The sequence below is a fragment of the Semicossyphus pulcher genome, unplaced genomic scaffold (assembly GCF_022749685.1).
Source record: "Semicossyphus pulcher isolate SPU_LCO1_2020_fin unplaced genomic scaffold, fSemPul1.0.p SCAF_9, whole genome shotgun sequence".
NCBI lineage: Eukaryota > Metazoa > Chordata > Actinopteri > Labriformes > Labridae > Semicossyphus > Semicossyphus pulcher.
Window position 1 is genome coordinate 17,294,603 of NW_027211770.1, and position 22,372 is coordinate 17,316,974.

At 42.6% G+C, this 22,372-nt stretch overlaps 2 protein-coding genes across 2 annotated transcripts; one reads left to right on the plus strand and one right to left on the minus strand.

Annotated features, from left to right (window-relative positions):
• Positions 1 to 1,940: 1,940 nt before the first annotated feature.
• Positions 1,941 to 10,566, plus strand: skap2 (src kinase associated phosphoprotein 2). Its single transcript, XM_069656218.1, has 12 exons — positions 1,941 to 2,040; positions 2,354 to 2,459; positions 2,569 to 2,594; positions 3,585 to 3,683; positions 4,458 to 4,538; positions 5,048 to 5,131; positions 5,279 to 5,403; positions 5,752 to 5,815; positions 5,995 to 6,114; positions 6,277 to 6,351; positions 7,051 to 7,163; positions 10,163 to 10,566. The coding sequence occupies exons 1-12, from the start codon at positions 2,001 to 2,003 to the stop codon at positions 10,253 to 10,255; spliced, it is 1,026 nt and encodes a 341-aa protein (XP_069512319.1). The 5' UTR covers positions 1,941 to 2,000; the 3' UTR covers positions 10,256 to 10,566.
• Positions 10,567 to 19,885: 9,319 nt separating this feature from the next.
• Positions 19,886 to 22,180, minus strand: snx10b (sorting nexin 10b). The gene is made up of 6 exons (XM_069656712.1): positions 22,125 to 22,180; positions 21,765 to 21,903; positions 21,573 to 21,673; positions 21,363 to 21,464; positions 20,974 to 21,183; positions 19,886 to 20,756 (listed from the first exon to the last, which is right to left on the minus strand). Exons 2-6 carry the CDS (start codon positions 21,855 to 21,857, stop codon positions 20,627 to 20,629), a joined length of 636 nt encoding a protein of 211 aa, XP_069512813.1. The 5' UTR covers positions 21,858 to 21,903; positions 22,125 to 22,180; the 3' UTR covers positions 19,886 to 20,626.
• Positions 22,181 to 22,372: the final 192 nt, after the last annotated feature.

Here is a 22,372-nt window from a genome sequence, read left to right on the forward strand (position 1 = left end):
ATCCTCGGCTCCATGACACGCAAACGCTCCACATCGAAAGAGCTTTGACTTCTGCTTTATCAGGATATTGTTCTTACATTTGGTGGCTAATGGAGGATGAAAAGTCGTAGTTCTTCAATAAATCATAAGATTAATATCCACACTGATCAATTATTCTGACCAGAGTCTGCAGGCTGCAGGATTCATTTATAGACTCTGCTCTCTTCCTGCTGCAGAAACTCACAGCAATGATAAATAAGGGATGTGAGGTGGTGAACTGCATTTCCTACTATAGGATCTGGTGTTAGGTGCTGGCAGATGGTGATCATTCTGAAAACAGGGACTAAGTAGGAGAATTACTGAAAGCCCAGGAGGCTGAGAGGCGGTCAGGTTTGGTTTGGTGCTGCAGCCACTGAGCTAATCTTAAAAGTGAAGACCCCACTGTGTCTGCATGTCACAGTCCGCAGGCTACACTCACCACAGATACTCCCTCTCATTATAAATTTAGTATCTAAAAGAGGTATGATCACTTATTGTGGGGAGAACTCTGCTATGAGCACAAAATAAACCTGGTATCAACCTTTTATCTACAGTTACAGGCTTTATTTCATCATTAATAAGTTATAGGGGAAATTTAATTATTATTTGATAGTTATACTATCAAATAATAATGTAATAATTAATTTGGCATGGTTATATGAAAGAGTTTGGTGGCATGCAGTCAGTGGATTACAAACACGTAGATGATAAAAGGGGGAAATACAATCACAGGGAGGAGTTTGTGCCATGACTGACCTGAAGATGAAGCTTTATGGGAAACTAGATACAACTCTCTGCCAGCAGACCCCTCCCTCCACACACACACACACACATGCGGGTCAAAGGTCAAGCTGGCTCTCCTCTCCTCTCCAAACTGGGAGGAACTGCTGCCAGTTCAGGAGGGGGTCAGGTTTTGAATGACCACAGAGGAGTCTGAGGAATTTACTGGCTACAGGGATATCTTTGAACAGGAAGTGACATCAGAAAATGTGTGCAGAGAAAAACACGTTTTAGAATATGAATTGGGATTTCCTTTTTAATGCAACATTTTAACACTAAATCAGATGCAAAAATATACAAAGACCAAAAGCAGTGATTGTATGCAAGTTCTTCTTCCCAAAGCTGCTGGACAGAAACTAAACAAGTGCTTCACTGACAAACAGCACCTGCAGCTCTGCACACAGCCCCTCCAGAGCTGCTCTGACACTTCTGTCTCATTCCTCCACAACAACAAGATATACAGTTCAAAGGCTCGGTCTTTAATCCTGGATTGGCTGATACCGGCTGTCAAAAGATGACTAATGAATGACTGACACCTTTATAAACAATATGACAAGGGGGCTGCTTTCACTGAGTACACCAGGAGGCAGGGGGCTTTTCTTTCTGTTTGCTTTGGCTGGCACTCCAGCACTGGTTTCATCATGGAGAAAAAAAATGACAAAATGAGTCAAAAAGTCCCTGAAAAGCAAATATTTCAAATTGATTTAGGAATAAACCAGTGCAGACTCCTGTTGTTAGAATAAACCTGGCACAGGCAGCTCCACAACAGTTGAAAATAATTGCCTTCTGGATTATTAATGACCGCTTTTTAGATTTACAGTGTTGACATTTTCATAAACTCAAAGTGCTTGCATCATTGTAAAAAAGACACTCCCAATGTGTCCAGCGAGTCCGTCACAGCGAGTAAAGTGCCGGCGAAATATTATCTGGAATCAATCAAACAATATGATCGACTTTATTAGTCTGTAAAGCTCCATTAAAACATCAAATCCCCGTCATCAGCAGCAGTCACAAATATATATAGTCAACACACACATACAAGCTGATGGAGCAATAAACGTCAGTCAGCGCGGGTGCGGAAGAACAACAGTGGTCAGTGATAAATAATTAGCACATTAACTTCCGCGTCTGCTGCTTCCGTGTAAAGTTTCCTCTGCAGCCGGACCGTTCACCGCTGCCTGACAGGAAAGAAAATCATAACAATGCGACCCATTCCAGAGGAGCTAACCACGCTCATTTCAGGTAAAATATCCATACATTATGTTTTTAACGAGGGTTGTTTTCTGTGTTATGTTATAGCTCGTTGTAGAAAGAGAGTCCGCTAAGTTAAAAGAGGAAGCTCAGGCTCAACATGGAAGACTAACTTTTAGTCCACTAGTTCACACGGTGCTGCTGATAACAAGCTAACAATAAACAGTTTCATGTCAAAGATGCTAACCTGCCATGTTGTGTGTGTTGTTCTGCTCTAAAAGCAAGGTAAGATACAGCAGCACGGGGCCAATTTAGTGCTTATATCACTTTGTGTGAGTGTTTTTTCTGTTATTTTGTTGTTTAGATCTTGAACATTTCCTCAATGATGGACTAAAGGGGGAAAACCTCAGCAAGAAGGTGAAGGAGAAGAGGGAGGCCTTTATCAAAAGGATTAAGGAGGTCAAATTGGGGTATGTCTGTTTACATTGTACATGTCTGGTTTTAAACCTATATGGCTTAAGATAATATTCAAACTCTAATACAAAAAATGTTAACATCTGGTGTCTTTCTCCCCAACAGTTTCCCTCAAGATTTCAAGGACAAAAGTAAGCGTTAATCTTTATAAAATCCAGAGGTTTGTGTATGTTTAGATCTGTTACAGCAGTGGTTTCCAACCTGGGGGTCGGGGCCCACACAGGAGATCACCACATGAACCTGAAGAGGATGGAAGATTAATCAAACTTATCCCATTAAGATAAAACTAAATTATCATCTTGTTTTTAGGGATGTATCAATAAATGATGGTTAACATGGTCAAAAGAAGGAAAATATACATAAATTATGATTTTTCTTTAGACATTTCTTTATTGTGTGCTTTAAAGATATAATCTCGAAGATTTCTCGGGAATGAGGTAACACAATGGTGATTGAGCCTATGGCCCATTGATGAAAGCCTTTGCATTTGCAGTATACAGTATTATTACAGACTCGGTGTCTGTGGCGACCATAGCAGAAATAATCACAAGCGGTGCCCAGTTAGTGACACGTTTTCCATCACCCAGCAGTGGTTGGTCTGCCAGAGAGGGTAGGCGGATCTAAGCGGCTGCTTTTCCGGTCTCTGCAAGTGTTGTGAGTAAACGGTAATCTACTATGGCTGAACAAACAAAGAAAAGATCGATGACTACAGATACAACTTCAAAAATAAGTGAAAATCCAAAGAAAAAGAAACAAATTGGACGCTCAGATGAAGGGAAACAGTCTAAAAAGGAAAGCGACCGTCAGCGAGGAAAATCAAGAGTAATAACCGTCACAAAGAGAGCCAGCCTTAGACGTCTGCTTAAATTGGGACGTGTACTCCCACATTTACCAATTATTGCCATTAGAGGCGCCAAAGAACACAACTGAAATCTTCGAGATTAAATCTTTCAAACACAATACAAAATTGTAAAAGTAAAGTATAGTAAAACACTGTATTGTTTTATCTTCGCGGGCCAATAAAAGTCTGCTCACGCCTCCACAGTCACGCACAATATGCTGGGAACCACTGTGTTACACCATAACATGCTCCATTACCACAGCTCTGTTTACTCCTGTAGGTGGAGATGACTCAGACGATGAGGAGGAGGTTGACAGCAACAACGACGCTGGGTCGCTGCAGTCAGAGCGCACAGACAAGGATGACGAGGCGTTTGAAGGTAAACCGCTCGGCAGACGTCCGAGCTGACTCGCTAAACGCTAACAAGCTGCGGATTTAAGTGTTGAAAATTACATCTTGGCATGAAAATATACAAATCTGTGGGTCTGCTCTGTGGAGAAAGTGACTTTGAGTGGCACAATGAGGGAGACATTCCAACTGTAACTTGGCAACATACTTGAGGAGCAATTTGGGGGCACAACTGCTACTCCCACCACCTCTTTCACCCCTCCCCTCTGACAGCCCGGGCGTGCTTTATTACCCGCAGTCTGGGGACTGAAAATTACTGCCATGGCTGTAGTGTGAGGAAAAAAAACATTCCTCGATGTACAGTAGTTTTAACCCTGTATGTTCAATCGTTACAATCTATGCAATATTTAATGTTTATTTTCTATAAACAGAGTATCAGGGAAACCCTCGTGAAATGGTGATGAGGGGTCTGTCTGGGGTTTATGGGCTGTAAGCAGCTGCCAGCTTTATGGCGGCTCTTTCACACAAAGCAACTTTGACACAGCAGTTGAACATTTGCATTGAAGTTGCACACTGCAAGAGGAATCTCCTCCAGTGAGAGGGAGAGCAGTGCTTAGTGGAGAGTCCGTGCTACTTATTTTAACATCAGTCAGATTAATATATGATCAGACACAATTCTGTACATGTTAAAGAGTGCAAAAGCAAACGTTACCTTCACTTTTACATTCAAGATATACTTAAACATCATTTTAGGTTGAGTGAGAACACTGAATCCTCTCTGTTGGGTTTCTCGTCTCTTTCCCAGGAGCTCAGCAGTCTCCACCTGTGGCGGCTCAGGACCTGACGTCTGTCTTCAAAGCCGGATACCTGGAGAAGCGCAGAAAGGGTGGGTGCTCTGCTCATAGGACTCGTATACAAAAGATTTTTTGTCGCATACTTTTGCAATTTCAGAAAACCATTTAATGTTTTCCACTTAAGGTTCTTAAGCAAAGCATCCATATGAATAAAAAGCAAGCTAATTATATAGATTAAATGACAGCTCTATCAACAATGACACCCAAAACAATTCACTTTACATTAGTCACATGATGTCCTTAAAAACAGGACTGTAACCCGTACATGTTATGCACATTTCTTTGCAATTTACAACTCTAGTTGTGCTCAGAATAAACAGAAAATACACAAAAATAAATCTCCTTCTATAAAAACAAAAATACAGCTTTGCCTGCAATAATTCCACCAAATACAATTGACTAAACATTTGTCACATGATGTCCTAAAACAACAGGACTGCAACCCCTTCATGTGTTTTACAATATGAAGCTTTAATTAGGCTCAAAATATACCAGATATATCCCTTCTCTTCCAAGCTAATTGTTCGTCCTCCCTCCACAGATCACAGCTTTTTTGGTACCGAGTGGCAGAAGAGATGGTGTGCTCTGAGCCATCAGACCTTCTACTATTATGGCAGTGAGAGAGGTACGCTCATTATCCCGTTAATTATGAATCACAGACTGTTTCGTGAAAATGAAGAGGATGGATGTTTTGCATTCTGCGTCCATGCTTCTTACGGTGCCATCGCCGTTATCTGGACCTCTAAGGATGATGTTTAATGTCCTCTCACAGACAAGCAGCAGAAGGGGGAGTTCAGCATCGACGGGTACTCGGTCAAAATCAACAGCACCTTACGAAAAGACTCCAAGAAAGACTGCTGCTTTGAAATTTCAGCTCCAGACAAGCGAGTCTATCAGGTGCGCCCGTCTCTTGGTGATGTTATGCTGCTCTAAATGTACGTTCTTATTATATAAAAAGTGGACTTGCCATGTTTAAAGCCAGGAAAGGCATGTCTGTCCCTGCACTTCATTAAATCCTTATTTTTAAAAACCTCTTCATTCATTTGACACTGCTGCCTTTGCAATGGCTCGACCTGACGTGCATAATTTAAACAGTCTAAATGAGTGTTTCTAACATCCAGGCTCTTCCATGCGGAAAATTTACTATGCATAAATGCAGTTTTATTTGTTTATGTTAATTAATATATGAAGGGCTGCATGTCACACTGACTGCAGTTTTCATTTCTCTCCTCTTTCATTTCACAGTTTTGTGCGTCATCAGTGAAAGAGGCGGAGGAATGGGTGAAACAGATTGACTTTGTTTTAAAAGGTATGAACTGTTTCAATCATACAAACTCATAGTTATGTAACCTAACGCCTCAAGTGTTTGTTTCTTTATTAATGAAACTGAAACATTTCTAAATATTATCGCCACGTACTCTCCGTTTGATTGTGTGTGTGTAGAAATGTGTGTTTATGCACAAGTCATAAATGTTCCCCTGTTTCTAGATATGTCGGGCATCATCCCAGAAGACGATGACGAACGGGAACTTTACGATGATGTTGGAAATGTGGAGGAGGAAGAACCGTCTGAGGCGATCGACGAAGACATCTATGAGGTCCTCCCAGGTCGGACCCCGCATTTTATCGATGTGACAATCTGTATTTTCTTACAGAACAACAATTACATGCATCTCTTTTTATTCTTTCCTTTATTTCGTAAAGTTTTTTTTAATCAACTGCATATTTCCTTGTCCACTTACTCATCTGTATTTTGTCATGTTTTTCCAGAGGATGAAGTGACCACTTCAGCAAAGCCTCCTCCAAAGGTGCCCGCAGAGAGCTTACCTGCTCCTCCTGCAGCAGGTAAACAGCACAGAGATGTGTGTCTGATATAAGACTCCACAGAGAGAGTGCTGCATTTAGTTTATGCATAATAGTAAACATTTTTTAATCATATATACAGGATAGGATGGGACTGTGCACAACTAATGACCATTCTGTCAAACACAGCTTTTCGTGGCTGTGTGCAAACTCAACCCTCCAAACCACAGTAAGAAGAAGTGACTTTTAAAGGGGAAGTTTCTGTGAACACGTTCAACTGAAAGTTAACACAATGCTGGAAATAACTCTCAAGCCATTCGGCCAACTTCCTTTTTACAATAAGTGACGTGTTAAAGTTCTGTAAGCACAAAAATACCAAGCTGTGTATTGCTGTTCCCATAACATTAACGAGGAACAGGAAATGTTCCCACTTCAGATCAATAAATAGGCTGAGAGGGACTTGATGTGCGCCACTCTTCAATCCCTGTTCTGCATTGCATTGTGGGAGAATAGTGACCATCACTTTCCCCAGTGTGCACATACTACATACTCAGAATCTGCATCAGTAGTTAGTCTGAACTTGGCTCAAAGCTTTGGTCTGCCTCCAGTTTTATTTCAGGCTCTGCACTGCCTCCTGTTGGCTTGGCTGCACACATACAGCTGCTGCCGTGTCAGATGTGCAATGAATGCGATTACTCTTAACACCTTCTCTGTTATCTTCTCTTCCCCTTTACCGTGCAGTTGATAAGAGCAAAGACTACCCTAACTACTACCAGGGGTTATGGGACTGTGTAGCAGACCACTCGGACGAGTTGTCCTTCAAACGTGGAGATTCCATCTACATCCTGAGCAAGGTACGTCTGAGAGAACGCTGCTCCAGAGTAAAACATGCATCTCTCTCTTAATGAGTGTTTTCTTGATGCACAGGGGAAGAGGCATTAGCTAAAACCAACTGTAATGAGAGTTTGGAGATGAGGTTTGTAGTCAGAGTGGTTCTTCTGGTCCCAGACCACCTAAAGTGAGTTATTTCAAGGCCCTCAGAGAAACTGGCTGTTCACATCCTTTACTGGCAGCATCTGGCTCGCCGCCTAGAGGTGGACGGCTGATGGTAAGAGGCAGACTGGGCTAGGTTCTCTCTTTGGCACCGTGATGGGGATTAGTTGTGTCACAACGGAAACTGTTTTAGTGCCGTTGGCGGAGGCTGGGCTCCGCTGGCACACGGTGCCATTCCATCACTTCCATCTGGACCGTTTCAGCACGCTGTCGAAGCCGCCATGCCAGGCGGTGAGCAGCCCGCAGCCCACACACCTCTCAGACGTCTCTATCACCTCGCCAAATAGGAATGTGTGTTCTCAGGAAACCCAGGCTCAGTGCGCCACTCCATTCAGAGCAGGTGAGGACGTGTAGTGGACGCACAATTTCCGAGGCTTGTCGCCTAGGCGTGTGTGCCAGGTAATGAGGACTGAGGGGCCGTTCTTTAGCTTTATTATGTAACCAAACAGGAGCCCCTTTGTGCTTAGCGGCTTCATGTGAACGCAGAATTGGATTTCGCTGTGATGCATTTAATAAGCTTCTTTTAGAACATCCCACAGCAAATTAGTCAAAGAACATTTTACTTTTACAGACGCATGTCGACCCTGCGGTTTGTGTAAAGTAAAGAAAAGTGTGAAATGTGCACCATCTAGACTGTTATAGGCGGTTATATTTCCTGTCTGGTTTGGTTTCTATGGAGCATGAAGTCAACTGAGACATGCTGTTGTCAACTGGCCAGCTCAGTTTCCAAATTCAAGTCTGCCATCTAGTGGCGTCTCAGAGCCATGACGACGTGAAAACATGGGACTTATTTGGAAACAACCTGAATTAAAAATCTGGACATATAAATCAGTTATCTCTACAGTCGCTCAGTCGGATGTTGGCTGTGTCTACAAATAGTTTTCTCTCTCTGATTCATAAAGTAAATGCTTTTTTTTATCTGACAGATTCTAAATAAATAATAATACATCCATGTTCACATTTGAGAAACCGAAACGTGACACTGTTTAAGACTTAAGAACACAATAAAATATCCAAATTGTTCATTTTCCATTCACTGGCTTATTGATTAATTGATCCCGCACTAATGGAAGGAAACAAAATGCACAAAGCAGACAGACCCATCAATGCTCAATGGCCAAATGCCTGTTTATGACTCCTTCTCCGTGTGTGGAAAAGGACCAAGAATCAAGTTGCCCTTTCACTCAGACTGGGAGTGCCATTAGCTGAAACCTTGGTGTTGGGGGTTGTGGCCCGCTGCGAGGGCAATGACCATAAAACCTGTCTGGACTGCAGCAGCCAGCTGCAGCTAAAGGGACAGTCGGCTCCTTCCCCCTCCTCCTCCAGCACTCCCTCCTCCCTCATTCTCCTTTCTCCCTCGTCCCTGCGTCCCTCCCCCTATTCCACAGTCTAGAAATAGCTGTAGTGTTACAGCTGCGAGACCCCCCAGTCAGGACCTGGGTGTTGATTATAGGGCCTGACTGGGAGTGAGGGAGAGTGTGTTGTGTGGATATGCTGCGCCCCCCCCTCCCTCTTCTAGTCACAGCACATAAAACTAATCGAGAGATGCAACATCTCACTTTACTTAAGTGGCTTGATGGGCTGATAAAATGTAAACACTGTCCAAACAAAGCTGCTGCAGAGCTTTCTACCTCGTCGCTCGTCGTTCAAAAAAGGGATGCATCAGCTTTGGGGCTTTTATTTTGGTAAAAATGGCTCAATAATGGGAGGGTAGTATCCAAGCACAGCCACAGCTCCGTATCCGTGTTCTCATGTTGTGCCCCACATTTACTCAAGCACAACTTATTTGTGCGCCTGAACTACACATTGAGGTGTCGCTGCTTTCAAAGGCTTTCTGCAGGAAGTCATAATGTGCACACACGCTCGCTCTCACACTCTCTTACACACACCTTTATGTCAGTGTGCTACATTATCCCTCAGGGGCCTGTGAAACGGCGTTTTAATCATGTGACACATTCCTGAAACAGATATGACATTTTCTGTTTCCTAATTTGCTGTTTATAATTTAGATGCGCTGACAAGATGGATGACCTGTTACAAGACAACTTCTTTATTGTAATCTTCCTCTGTCTAATGCGACCACATGATCACTTACATCCACGACTCTCTCCTGGGAATAACTGGACACAGATGTGCTCCCTCCTGGTCCCTGAGTTTTCACATCCATTCGAAACATTGTGCAGGTTCCTCTTCCTGCAACCCTGTCAGGGCATGATCTCCACTGTTGATTCATGTTCGGGGAACACTTTGATGTGAGGTCAGACTCCTGGCCAAACAGAGAGAGAGAGAGAGAGAGAGAGAGGAACAGGGGGGAAGCGAGGGGTTTTCTCCTCTTGTCTCAGATCTCTCCTCACAGTGTCCGTCTCACATCTCAGCATGCTGACAGCCATTTGGAGCTATTACTTGTCATGCTGTGACAGATTTATGTGCGATGTGCTTTCGACGCACACTGAGGTTTTTTTGTGTGCAGTCTCGAAGAAAAACATCAGGAAGAGAGGCACGGCAGAGAAGAGGAAATATGAAGTTGTTGATGGGATGTAGGTATTGTTTTGGAGGTGGGAGTGAAGGGAAAACTTGAACTATTTCCAGGGGATTCTCTGCCTTTATTAGACAGCCCATAGGGATTATACAGCAGGAAGCGAGGGAAGGGAGAGATGAGGATTGCCTGTAACAAAGAACCCTGACATGACATGTTAATTTTTGCTTAGTGATTCCAAGTGAATGAAGAGAGATGAGTAAAGGTGTTTCCTCAACACACTTGTGACATCCCCTCATTGTGTCCACTCCTTCCCGTCTCCAGGAGTACCAGAACTTCGGCTGGTGGGTCGGAGAGAAGAATGGAGCGATAGGAATCGTCCCCAAAGAGTACCTGCTGGAGCTTTACGCTCTATAAATACACCCTGTGTAAGTTGCTCCAACCTCATGGCTACGTGAACAGGGTTTTTTTCCTGTAAAAAACCAACTGATCAAAGTATATAACTGGAATATATTCAGTGTATTTAAACTGGTACATTTTGTCATTGCTGGGACCATATTCCCAATAAGAGCCGGACGATTTGACTGAAAAAACATGTTTAAAAGTATTTTATTTTACTGTTTGTTTGTATTTATTTTCTATCCAAGAGACATTTTTCCACAACATTTCATGCTCTGCTCTCAAATTAGACATTTGCACATGGCAAGATGAATAAAGACTTAAACATATCTGTGGAATGAAAGCTTTTTATTTGATTATTTAATCTGCTAGTTAAGCCACAAGGTGGCAATAGAGTCTCTTCAGAGGTCATAGATTAGCTCAGTGACAGAGATGCTCAAAACACCACATGCAGTTTAATTTTCTCTCTTGGTGCGTTAGGTACATATTTTTTTAGACCAACAAAGACAGTTAGCAAAAGACGGGAGAATAAGCTTAATGGCAGAAATTACTTTTACATATATCAATAATTGTTTTGACCCTCTGAATCCGCTCTGTGATGCTGTGTAGTTAACATGAAGCTTTTGTCAAAATCAAACCACATATATGACACAACCTGCTGGACACATTTTTAAAGCATTTATTTATTTTTTTAAAAGATTAATTTGGTCAGCACTTTTATATCACGGCTTCAAAGGGACACTGGGCTTCTTTTTTATGGCACCTGGGAGACCGAGCTGGGCAGAGGATCACAGCGTGGCAGATGGCTGGCTGTGCTGCGTGCCTGACTGAAATGGCTGCAGTGCACTAATAAGACAACCCACCCACACAGATAGCAGCGATGCTTATCACCCTCTGAGGGGCTGTTTGACAGCAGGCGAGGTGGTGTACGCTGGGCATATCCCACTGAGGTTACAAACACACTGTACTTTATTTTTTTACTGAAATACAAAAGTTAAACCACAATTTCGTCTATTAGTGTAACACTCTCTTTTTTATTTTGTAGACCACAAAAGAGGACCATGTCAAGGTTTCCTCAAGGTTGTGAGAAAATGGGAAGCAAAATGCGTTCATTAACCAATAACTCACTGTATCTTTTTCTCCGTCTTCCCTCTATTTTTTCCCTCGCTCCTGTCTCTGTGTTTTGTTCCCGTTGAGTGATGAGCTCGTCCCCTGTCCTCTGGGTGACATTCAAAGCCAACATAAATCCTGCTCTTTACGGTACAGTGCAGCGATAAAGCCTCTCTGCTAATTGGAGATGTAATGAATTACCATAATTAGTTATTGAATATACTACATTGGATATAGAGAGGAAACGCTTTGTGTCAGGGATGTAGGGAAACAATGCAAAGATCACGCACTCGCTACATCCCACAGCATTAGGTGTGCTTGCAGCTCCATCATTAAGGCACATTATGGGACACTTAAAACATGTTTCTGATGGATGTTGAATTGTGAATTGAACAGAAATATTTCTTCTCTGCTGACCCAGCTTGGTATTACCCTCCTGTTAATGTAAGGCTATGGGTTAGGTTGCCAAAGGCAAGTAAGGCTAAATATTGCCTCTCATTTTTATGTGCCAATAAAGGATTTCCTTAATGGATGTCAACTACACCCCCACCCCCCCTGTTAGATGTGGACAGCCATATCCTCAGAATATACAGGTTCTTTTATTGCAATTTAACATCAAGATATAATGTTTCATAGATAAATGCCACTGTGCCGTTAATCTAGCCAGCACTAAATTACACTAATGATACCAGAATATCACTAATTAATACTTGCAACCATAAAGATACACTTTTACCGGCCAAATATGGATAGATGGAGCTGCTGAGTAATAATAAATAACTTTGCTTTTGCTAAGAAAGATGACAGAAATATAAAACAAATTTCCCTTCATGACAGGATACATTCAAAGTCATTATTTTACTGACAACTTGGTGATCAGATATGTAAATTCTGATGCTGCATAACACCTCAGCAGTACTTAGTTGTTCATCCTCCTTTAGTGCATGTATTCTGAGTAATAAGTGTCAGGGCATTGTCAGAACCCTGACGATCACAGTGACAGCTGCTTGTCTTTGTCGAGTATTATCATCTACCATCACCGTTTCATCCCATCACCCCTGAGGTTTGTTGAGAAGGCTAAAGACTTGATCTATACCACTTTAGAGAGGTAATCTTGATCAAGCTGTCAGCTGTTTCTGCTGCTCTTTAACCGGGTCACTCAGCCGTAGATCACAGCGCGGCTTCATAGAGAGTTTCTGTCAGGAATAACACTGCTTTATTTATGTGCTATCCCCTGGCATTTTGCAGGAAATGTATTACCTCTCCAACTGGCCCTCTGTCAGCGTTCCATTAAAGCCTCTCCCCCCCAGTCTAAATCTAAAAATCTGATATAGACACTTTTTAAATGCAAGTCACTCTTAATTGAGGTCAGTTTCTGTTAACATAACTCATGGCAGCTGACAAATTAGGTTTTTTTTCTTTCGCTGGTTTATGACATTGTGAGAAGACATGGTGCATTTAAAGTGAGAGCTAACAAAGATAATGACAGGTGTCTTTGAAAAAAATATTTTCTGGGATATAACGCTTACATTTTCATTCTTTTTAGTGATTTTAAATACCTAATGTATGATATTATATGCTTAAGAACAGACAGGCTGGTAGAGAGGCTATGGGTCTTGACAGGTCTTTTACTGCAAGCACTACACCCTCCTCTCTCACATGCCATCATCTCTGTTCTTCTTTCTTTTTAATTGCCTTAAAAAAGCTGCAGACAGTTCATGACATGAAGACCTGTATCTCTCAGGAGCTGGAGTGGAGACACAAGTAGCTCCTCTGTCTGAGTGTCCCGTTACTGGCCTTGAACGCATCATTATTAAGCTCCTAAATAGCTTGTGCACCGTTGTAGCTGATGCTGATTACGATTGGACACGTTGCCATGACAACAACAGTTAAAACGCATTACCTTTTCCTTTAAAAAACAAAAAAAAGTAAAGTTGTTTTATGATGTGCAATCATAAAACATCTCGTGTATTTTATTGTGTTGCCCTTGTTATGTTCATTATGATCAACGCGTTTCTTTTTCTTGTAAGTCACATGACCACATGACCCGGAAAACAGGTCAAGCGCAGATAGAGAAAATAGCGGGTAAAAATAGCAACCTTTTCGGTTCAGTCCGTCATTGTGCTACTGGTCTACCAGGCTTAAACGGTAATAATTGATTAGATTACCTTATTAAGTACTGTTAAACTTTATTTTATAAGTATATGAGAGTATTTGTTCTTGTTGATTTTGACTATTGAAATAGTCTTGTTTTTCTAGTTTTCACCGTGTTCCATGGTAGGCCTACTCCTGTGAAGAATAAATATGAATGTGAACATCAGTAAAAACTTGAACTGGTTTAAACCAGTACTAATAACTGGAGGCTTTTATAATTTTTCCTTCCCATTATAAAAACAATTATAATATTGTTAGAAAAACCCTGAATGCTGAGATTTTGCTAGCTTTGACTCAAATAACACTCTCTGCTAGCACCACACTGTTGCTGTTGCTTTTGTCACACGATAATTTACCTGAAACCAGTTGATTTTTGGGTGGCAAAGTTCATGGTAGGCCTATTGGATTGGTGCATTGACTGGCGCACTTGCCAATAAGCAGCAGCATTTCTTTTTTTTTCAAGTTTTTGGTATGCAGAAACGATCAAACCTATTCCCTCAAAAAACGTAATAATACAATATTTGTAAAATAAGCATAAATAAAGAAATAAAAGAATGAATAAAAATAAGAAATAGAATTAATTATGAAAACTTATCCATTACACCTGGGTGTGAGTATTAGCCTATAGTGGAGCCAGTTTAAAAGTTATTGCAAATCCACAGTTGCTAGAAGAAGTGTTTCCATGTCTTAGAAAAAAGGCTGGCAGATCCTTACAAATACATCATATCTGTTATTCAGGTGATTTTCTCTAACAGCATACAATTTGACATTTCTGAAATTCATTGTGATATAAAGAGAGGGGGGTCCGACTTCCAAGTGAATGCAATACATTTTCTGGAAACAGCAGGAGCTGTCAATGAATTTTCTAGAACTTGCATTTAACTTCAGGCTTGTCATATTTCCAATACTGCATTTTAGGGCGACGCTGGTATGTACCAGAACTTATTTCCATCGTGTCCCCGCTGATGTTTTACACTGATGAAGCTGTTTCTTCTGCAGAGCAGCTTGTCATCTCTCTCTCAGAAGTTACGCTTCACTGCTACAAACAGGTCTCATGTTCTGGGCTGTGGTAGTTGGCAGTCCGGGACGTCAGGCGCGGGTAGAGCTATGTGCTGACATGTCATTCAGGATAAATCAGTCTTATCAAAGTGACAGGTGTTTGTCCACCTGCTATAAACATCTCCCACGCCTCGCTCCAGCTCCTTGCAGATTATTTACAATGTTCCAGCCTCCATACTCTGGCCCTGTTTACACTCCGGCTGTGGCTCTAATATCAGGTCAGCGCTCCGCCTCTGATTTACTCTACTAGTTAGGGAGGTGAGTAATGACCCTGGATGGTATGGGAGGATAGTTTGTAATCAGGAGAGGTCAGAGGTGCTCTAACTGTAATTACAGCCGGCTTCTCACTGCACCTCTTACACCTCCGTGCAGCTGACTGATCTCTCCTCTCCCTTCCATCCCTTTTTCTCGTTTTACCCCCCACGCAGGTGGTTAAGATGCCCGTGGTTGTAATGACCCCACATTCAGGTTGAAGTCCAGCTCAAATGTCAGCTCTTAATATAGCAGCTCTTCTGTCTGACGGAGGAAGTAAAGGTATGAGGGTTGAGTTACAGGAGCTTGCTGAGCTAACAGAGTCACTGGATCCAGCAGATTGCTGCCATCACTCTTTCATAGTGTCAGCTTTGGTATGTGTCCAAGCACAGGTCCTGCCAAGCTAACCTGAGCTAATTTAGTGCCCAGGGTACATGCGGAGCGGCATGTCCGTACAGAGCAACCATGCACGCATATGGGTTTAACAGAATAACATAACTACATCATCAAACATGGTTACCTTTGAGGACATTAACTGCAGAAAATGGAGAAAAATGTTTGGGAAAATCGGCAGGGTCGCATTGGGGGACGCTGGCCTTAATCTTGGCTACTGCACATCTTGGAGGATGTCCAAATCATCCCTGTTGTGGATGTGGTTGAACACCAAGTCAATATTTGTCAGCATCCTATATTTTATTTTCCTGTAGTGCGAAATTTGTCAATAGGAGATATTATATTGACTGTTTCCCATCCATTCATCCATTATCTATACTGCTTATCCTGCTCAGGGTCGCTTGGGGGCTGGAGCCTGCAGCTGTTATTGGACAAGAGGCGGGTACACCCTGGACTGATCGCCAGTCAGTCACAAGGCTGACACATAGACAGACAACCTTTCATGCTCACACTCACAACTACGGGCATTTTTAGAGTCACCATGCAACCTAACGAGCATGTCTTTGGGCTGTGTGACGAAGCCCCCCAGAGGGCACACAGAAAGGCCCGCTTCGTCCCAACTGGGATTCAAACTAGTACTGTTTACCATCACATACTTAAATCATTTTGCCTGATGCACCTACAGGTCACAGGTGTTTTGGCCTCCTCAGCCTGCTGGACATTGTCTCATGTAACTAACTGTAAGTGATGAAAGCCAGCCTTGTTGTATTTTGCAGCACAAGTTAAATTTAAACCTGTGATGGTATTTACATTAGTTTAATTTCCCCTTCTGTGGTGACACTGAATGTGTTCATTCTTTAAAATATCAATACATGGTGTGATGTTACATAAATTGCATTTTAAATGTGCTGTGTATCGATCTAATTAGTGCTTTTAAATCACCTTTTCATGGAGCTGCTTTGAGTTTGTCTTCACAAGGTGGTTATAGACACTTGATGCTGATTCACCAAAAGCTGCAAGAGATATATTTATCTTACAATGAGTCAAACTCCACTCACCAACTTTCTGAGCTTCCAACCAGTGAGCTTCCACAATGTTGTCCCCAAACTGCTCCTATGTGCTGAAGAAGAACGTTTGAGAAAGTCTAAAAGTGAGACACAACGATTTTAGATTGTGTTGTTGTGTGCTGTTCCCAAAGGGCTAGGAGGCAGTTTCAGGTCCAAAATATGACAAATGTTCTACACCACAACTTTACACATGTGGATTAACTTTGATATGTATGAAACCACATCTGCATAACTCCAGAGGCCCTGGTTTGGCCGTCCTCAACATTTACACGCATATTAATGAATTTGACACGGGCCTATTAACATACCATGAATGACAATCGTGTGAATTTAGGAAACTCATTACATATGTATTACATGAATAGCAGGTGGGGTAATTTGAGTAATTTGTGGCTGTATGCAGACACTGGGATGATGGACGGCGTCTGGAGACGACGAGCTGAGCCGGCCAGTGGATCTACTGCAGAGTAAGGAGAATTTAGGCTCATCATAAAAGATTTCTCCTTGCCTCTTATTTCACTCGGACATTTTTATGTTTTTTTTATTTTCTACCTCATTGCAGCCGTGAGCTGCCTGCTGATTTACACACACTGGCAGTGAAGCACAGAGGCCTCGAGAGACGGTGCCCTCTACCCCTCCATTTTTTCCCCTCTCCTGTTTCTCCACCCTTTATCGTCCTCCCTCTGCCACCAGCGGGAGCCTCGCCACTCGCTGAACAGGCCGAAGAGCCCCCTCTCTACTTGTTCCTCGTCTCTAACAAGACGTTTGCTGTTATTCGCGCATGATCTTGTGACACACAGAGGAGCTGTTCCCCTGTTCCCCTACCAACGGGCGACAGCATGTGGAAGGGGAAATGGCAGGTATGAGCCACGCAGAAACGGAAGAAAAAGGTACCTGGGCTGTTGGTTTTGATGAATGATGGATGGCTGTTAAGTCAGCTCATTTCCATCTGGGACAATTGAGTGACAGAGAAAAATGTTTCAGCCTTGAGAAAAAGAATATTTGTATCCAACAGTTCCAAGGCAGGTGTTGGGATTATTGGCTTTTGAGCACACACACACACACGCACACAGCTTCAAGGGCAGATGTGACGTCTGAAAATCTTTTTTTTTGGGCTGTCAAGTTGTGGAAGTTTTGTGGCCGTCGGTAAATCAGCGCCCACTATTGGCATGAAATGTGGGAGACCTTGAGAAATGTTCAGTGCCGGGGCGTATGTTATTAACAATTCAATTAACCCAAGACTTCCAGATCATTTACCTTGCTCCCTCATCTGCCCCCTTGTGAATGCGATTGTCTTGCTGTATAACAAGCTAAACGCCGGTTCCACCAGCCTGTAGTGCCCTTATCACATGACGGTTGTTAGTGTGGCATCATTCCTTCAGGTCCCCTATCTATCGGCTGTGCAGCTGGGCTTCTCTGATATTGACTCATCCTGCTTCCTGAGTTGCAGGCAAAGAGATTTAATATCTCAAGTGGTGCTGAACTCCTATTGCTACTAATGGATTCTGTATAATGTGGCACTTAAAATGCATGAGCAGCCTCTGATTTATCTGTAATTTGCCTCCACTGGAGCATATCTCCCTCAATACTTCCATTTGTTTTTGGCTCTACGCAGCAAACCAACCCTGATTGGGATTTCATATTGTCACATTCCGCTCTGACATTTTGGTTCTTTCCAACACATAAAATGGATTCTCTTTTTTCTGTGTGTGATCCTGTGTTAATTACACGACAGAGGGACTAGTAAGTCAAAGTCTCATGCATGAGATCACAGACGTGAGGCGCGGTTTATTCGAGCTGTCGTTGCAGAAAGACGTGCTGACTTGGTCTGAGGCAGATGGGCATCTCCCAGAGGGGCCGTTCTCCTTTATCTTATCTTCTACTGTTTTATGTGTCAAACAATAAGCATGCTAATTAGATTAAACCGAGCTGAAGCGTTCATGGAAATAATTAAAACATGATTGTATCCTGTACTTTTCTGAATAATTGTGCTTATACCTGGCCACTTTGAAACACGTTGATTTTACTGGTTTCCCTCTATTTGACCTCTTCGGGGTCACGCAACATGGAGCAGGGAGCCGTTAGCCAATCGATCTGATGGGTTTAAATGTGTCAGTGTTGTCATGGCAGCAGAGCCGCACTGACAGGCTAGGCTACAGTGGCTCAAGGTTAACAGCCAGTGGAGCAGAGTCACAGACCATTAAAAGAGAAGTCAATACTGCCGGACAGGTCGGACTAAAAGCAGCAGTGTAAACGTTTCAATCCACCGGACTACAACAACGGCGTTACTGTTACACGGAGCTGTTAGCGAGTGCTAAGCTACGTTTGGCAACTCGCTGACACATGCATGTGTGATTTACTTAACAGAGAAAACAGACATCATCTTTGCAGCTGCTCAAAACCCAACTAAATCCCTGACTTAAAGTGATGTGACATGCCGTTCATTTCCAGCATGTTTGACCTCTTAGGTTTGCCAAGGTTTGGAAATACTGAAGCCACGAGTCTCCAAAACACACCCCTCACCACACTCGTAAAACGCTGACCAAATATCAAAATAAGAGTCCGTAAAATGTTTAATAACTTTCTGTTTATTAAATAAACTGTTCATTTACACTTTCTGAAATACTTAAGGCGGCTCATATTAAACTAAAGGCTCAGCAATATTCTAACCCACACATATTTAATCCCAAAACACTGGAATTGGCTCATAAAAAACCTACGACGTCTCTTTTTCATGCAATTTTTTTGTTTAAAAACCCAAATTTCCATGTGAGAAAGAAAATTAAAGAGACATTACCATGTGGTAATGTCTTAACACATCTGTCAGAGTCATTTAAAGACAGGGAGCATCTTGCATATTTAGTGATGGTCACTGGGAAAGATAAAACTGAGGTTACTTCTTTGATGAAAACAACAGACTGTTAAGAGGAAGATTAGAAGTATTTTATGCAAGAAGAAAAGTACAACCTAAACATGACTTCATGAAAACACAAAAATGATACATTATAACACTTAGTGGTGAGGCAGGTTGGGCTTTCCTTGTGTGCATATTAGTATAAAAATGGCCTTTCTTTAACACACTAGCTTTGTTCTCTGGATGTTTCACAGGAATAAAACTATTTTGAACATCCAGCTAATGCAACTTTCTGCTACACTGACTGCCTAAGTGTGCGTGTGTTTGAAGGTGCAGGGTAATGCAGCCCACACTGTTAAGCACTGACAAAGACCCGCATGCACAGACTGCATTAGCGAATGTGGATACGCATGAGCAGACATATACTCCCACACTACTATAAAGAAGACGTCCCAACCCCCAGCGTGAGTTTCCGGCTTTCCTGCTGTCCGAAGTGTTCTGCCGCTCTGAGACAGGCAGGTCTGAGGTGACACCACCTCTCTGCTCTCTGCAACGCAATCCTTTTGTCTGCTCTGAATTTATAATGAATATCACAACCGCTGCAGAGACAGAGCTAATCTAATTAGCTGTGCAGATATGTCAGCGTGCCGTCACTCTGTTTAGTGGTCATTACCTCTGCGTAAGCGCGGTGCTGCTCACTGTGGGAGCACATGCTGCACGCACCTGCACCGACACACAGAGATATGTGACTGTAGAGAGCATACGAAGCAGGAGGGGCAGATAGGAAAGGTGGCTTGTCAGTGCAGCTGGCATCCTGTTCAGCAGGGAGCAATGAAGCCTGTCTACCTGGTAGCCCTCTCAGACAGGAGCGAGTCCATTGGGATCCCTCAGGACCTCCTACCAACCCTACACCTGACAGGGGGGGCTGTCTGAAAACCCTTCAGAGACCTCATTACACGTCATACCGCTAAGCACTGCAGTGGCCACCCGATGACAAGCTTCCCTAGCTTACTCTTTATTAGGAGGGGGAGTCCAGCCACAGAGAGACGTTCAGCTGTCCCAGACTAAGATACTGCAGTGTTATCTGCACATTTCTGCTAAATAGACCTTGTGAATCACAATAAGTCATGAGGCTTTAGCTAAGCTTGTTTATGAAGTAAACACGGAGAGTTACAGCATGTGTTCATTGGCTGGGTGAAAACACAAACAGATGGATGTAACAACACTGCCATCTTCAGGTGAACTGTTGCTACAACCTCAGCTATACAAAAAGAACAGAGGTAAACATAAATATACAAAAGGTGCATTTTTATTACTGTTTACTTCATATAAATCTACATAAAATGCCTCAGTAGGATCATAATATATGCTGTTATTTATAAGTGAATCAATTAGGAGCAACTAAGTAGCATAAAAGTGCAGTATGACGGGGTAACAGGCGTATTTCCTCCTCCCTCAGGTCCACACGTTTCTCACAGTGATGTGATGATGATGATGTTTTCATGTAGAATCAGATGAGCAGCTGAGGATTTCCTCCTGGCTGGTCCCCATGAGACCAAGTAAAGCTGTACTCGCTGCTTTGTTCATGGCTAAATCTTGAAGGCGAGGCTCTGGATCTCGACACTCGGAGCTGGAAGAGAGAAATGAGAAAAGGGAATGGAAAGCCAGTTAAAGTGTGTTATTTTGGGAATGAGGCAGAAGGGATTCTCACATTTCTGTCCGGGAAAATACATCAGTGAGTGTGTACAGTAATGCAAAATATGCCTTTATCCTTAGAGGTAATAGACGACCCGCTCTAACGATGGATTTTGATGGAAAAAGTCTAAAGCATTGACATGACGATATACCTGTCTGAGTCAGAGTCACAAGACATGCTGCAGTACTTCTGCAGATCCTCCTCTGAGTGGAAACGCCTCAGCCCACATTGCTGGACGGCCTGGGCCACAGAGTAGTGGGTCCTCCCAGCAGCGCAGGCCTTCATCTTGGACATACTGAGCTGTGACTGCAGGAAAAGGTGCAGCAAACTGTCGGACAGCAGCAGAGGGCTCTGCAGGATCCTGGAGAATAAGGTCAGTAAACAAATTACATAGTTGTAAACACTGGATTTTATCACTTGGTTACGAGGAAAAAGGCGGTCATGGGGTTTTCGTGGAAACTTTGATTCATCAATTTCGTTATCTTTGTGGTTTAGTATGTTAAAGTTCATAAGTGTATTGATTTTCGAGGTCACTCTTACTGTTCCAAAAACGTCTGGAGGCCTTTCATGCGCTCAGTGATCTGCTGGGCGTTGTTCAGGCTAAAGAAGGGGTTCTTTGGGGGGAGCTCTGGTAGATGTACCCTGCAAATACACAAACACAACACTTGTGGTTAAAGAAAACCATCGTTCAGATTACTTTTAACATGAAAACTGAAAGTAAACGTGGGAAATACAGTAAGGATTACTTACATTAGCATTGAATTTTCTTGTAGCTTCTGCCTGAGCCACACAAACTCACTGTACCTCCTCCTCACACTTGAGATCTTCTTTGTGAAGCACACACTGTCGGTCTAAAACAGGACATGAAGAACACACCTTACAGTTAGCTCTACTATTAGAAAGTAGAGATTAAAGCAATTTCCTTTTTAAAATGTTACTCACATGTAAACAGATTTCATAGTCTAAGTAGGCATGCCAAAAGTCATTCTTTCTCATCCGCGGGTCCCGCACCCAGACGCTGATGAGCTGCTGCATGGAGAAGGCAGGAGAGACTCGGAGACACTGAACTGAGCTGAATGCGCTGTGTTTTGATAAAGGGGAAGTTTTTACAGTCAGAAAGAGGAAGTGCGATGACTGAAACAAAAACAATAAGGATAGGAAATTCCACATATCCGTGATTACTCATGGGGAAAAAAGTTGTTTTTTCGAGGTAGAGTTAGAGCTTCAGAACTCAACAGTTCAACATTTTAAATGTTTAACTTTTGATAAAAACTTCTGTTACCAGAATAACTTCAGACCTACCTGATTCACAGCATTGTCGGTCTCCTTCCTCATAATACAAATTGAGTCAACCAAACACTGCTACGCTCAGCATTACGCCTTTTATTCCCCCTTTTATTGCATGCGAGCAAAGGTTTCAAAATAAAGTCACAAGACTGACATAAGCTCCTCCCTCTAACGGTAAAATCGAATCAGCACAATTCTCTGCTGTTGAATGAGTAATAGAGCCGGCATGCAACATGTGCGAGCATGAATAGATCACTATACTA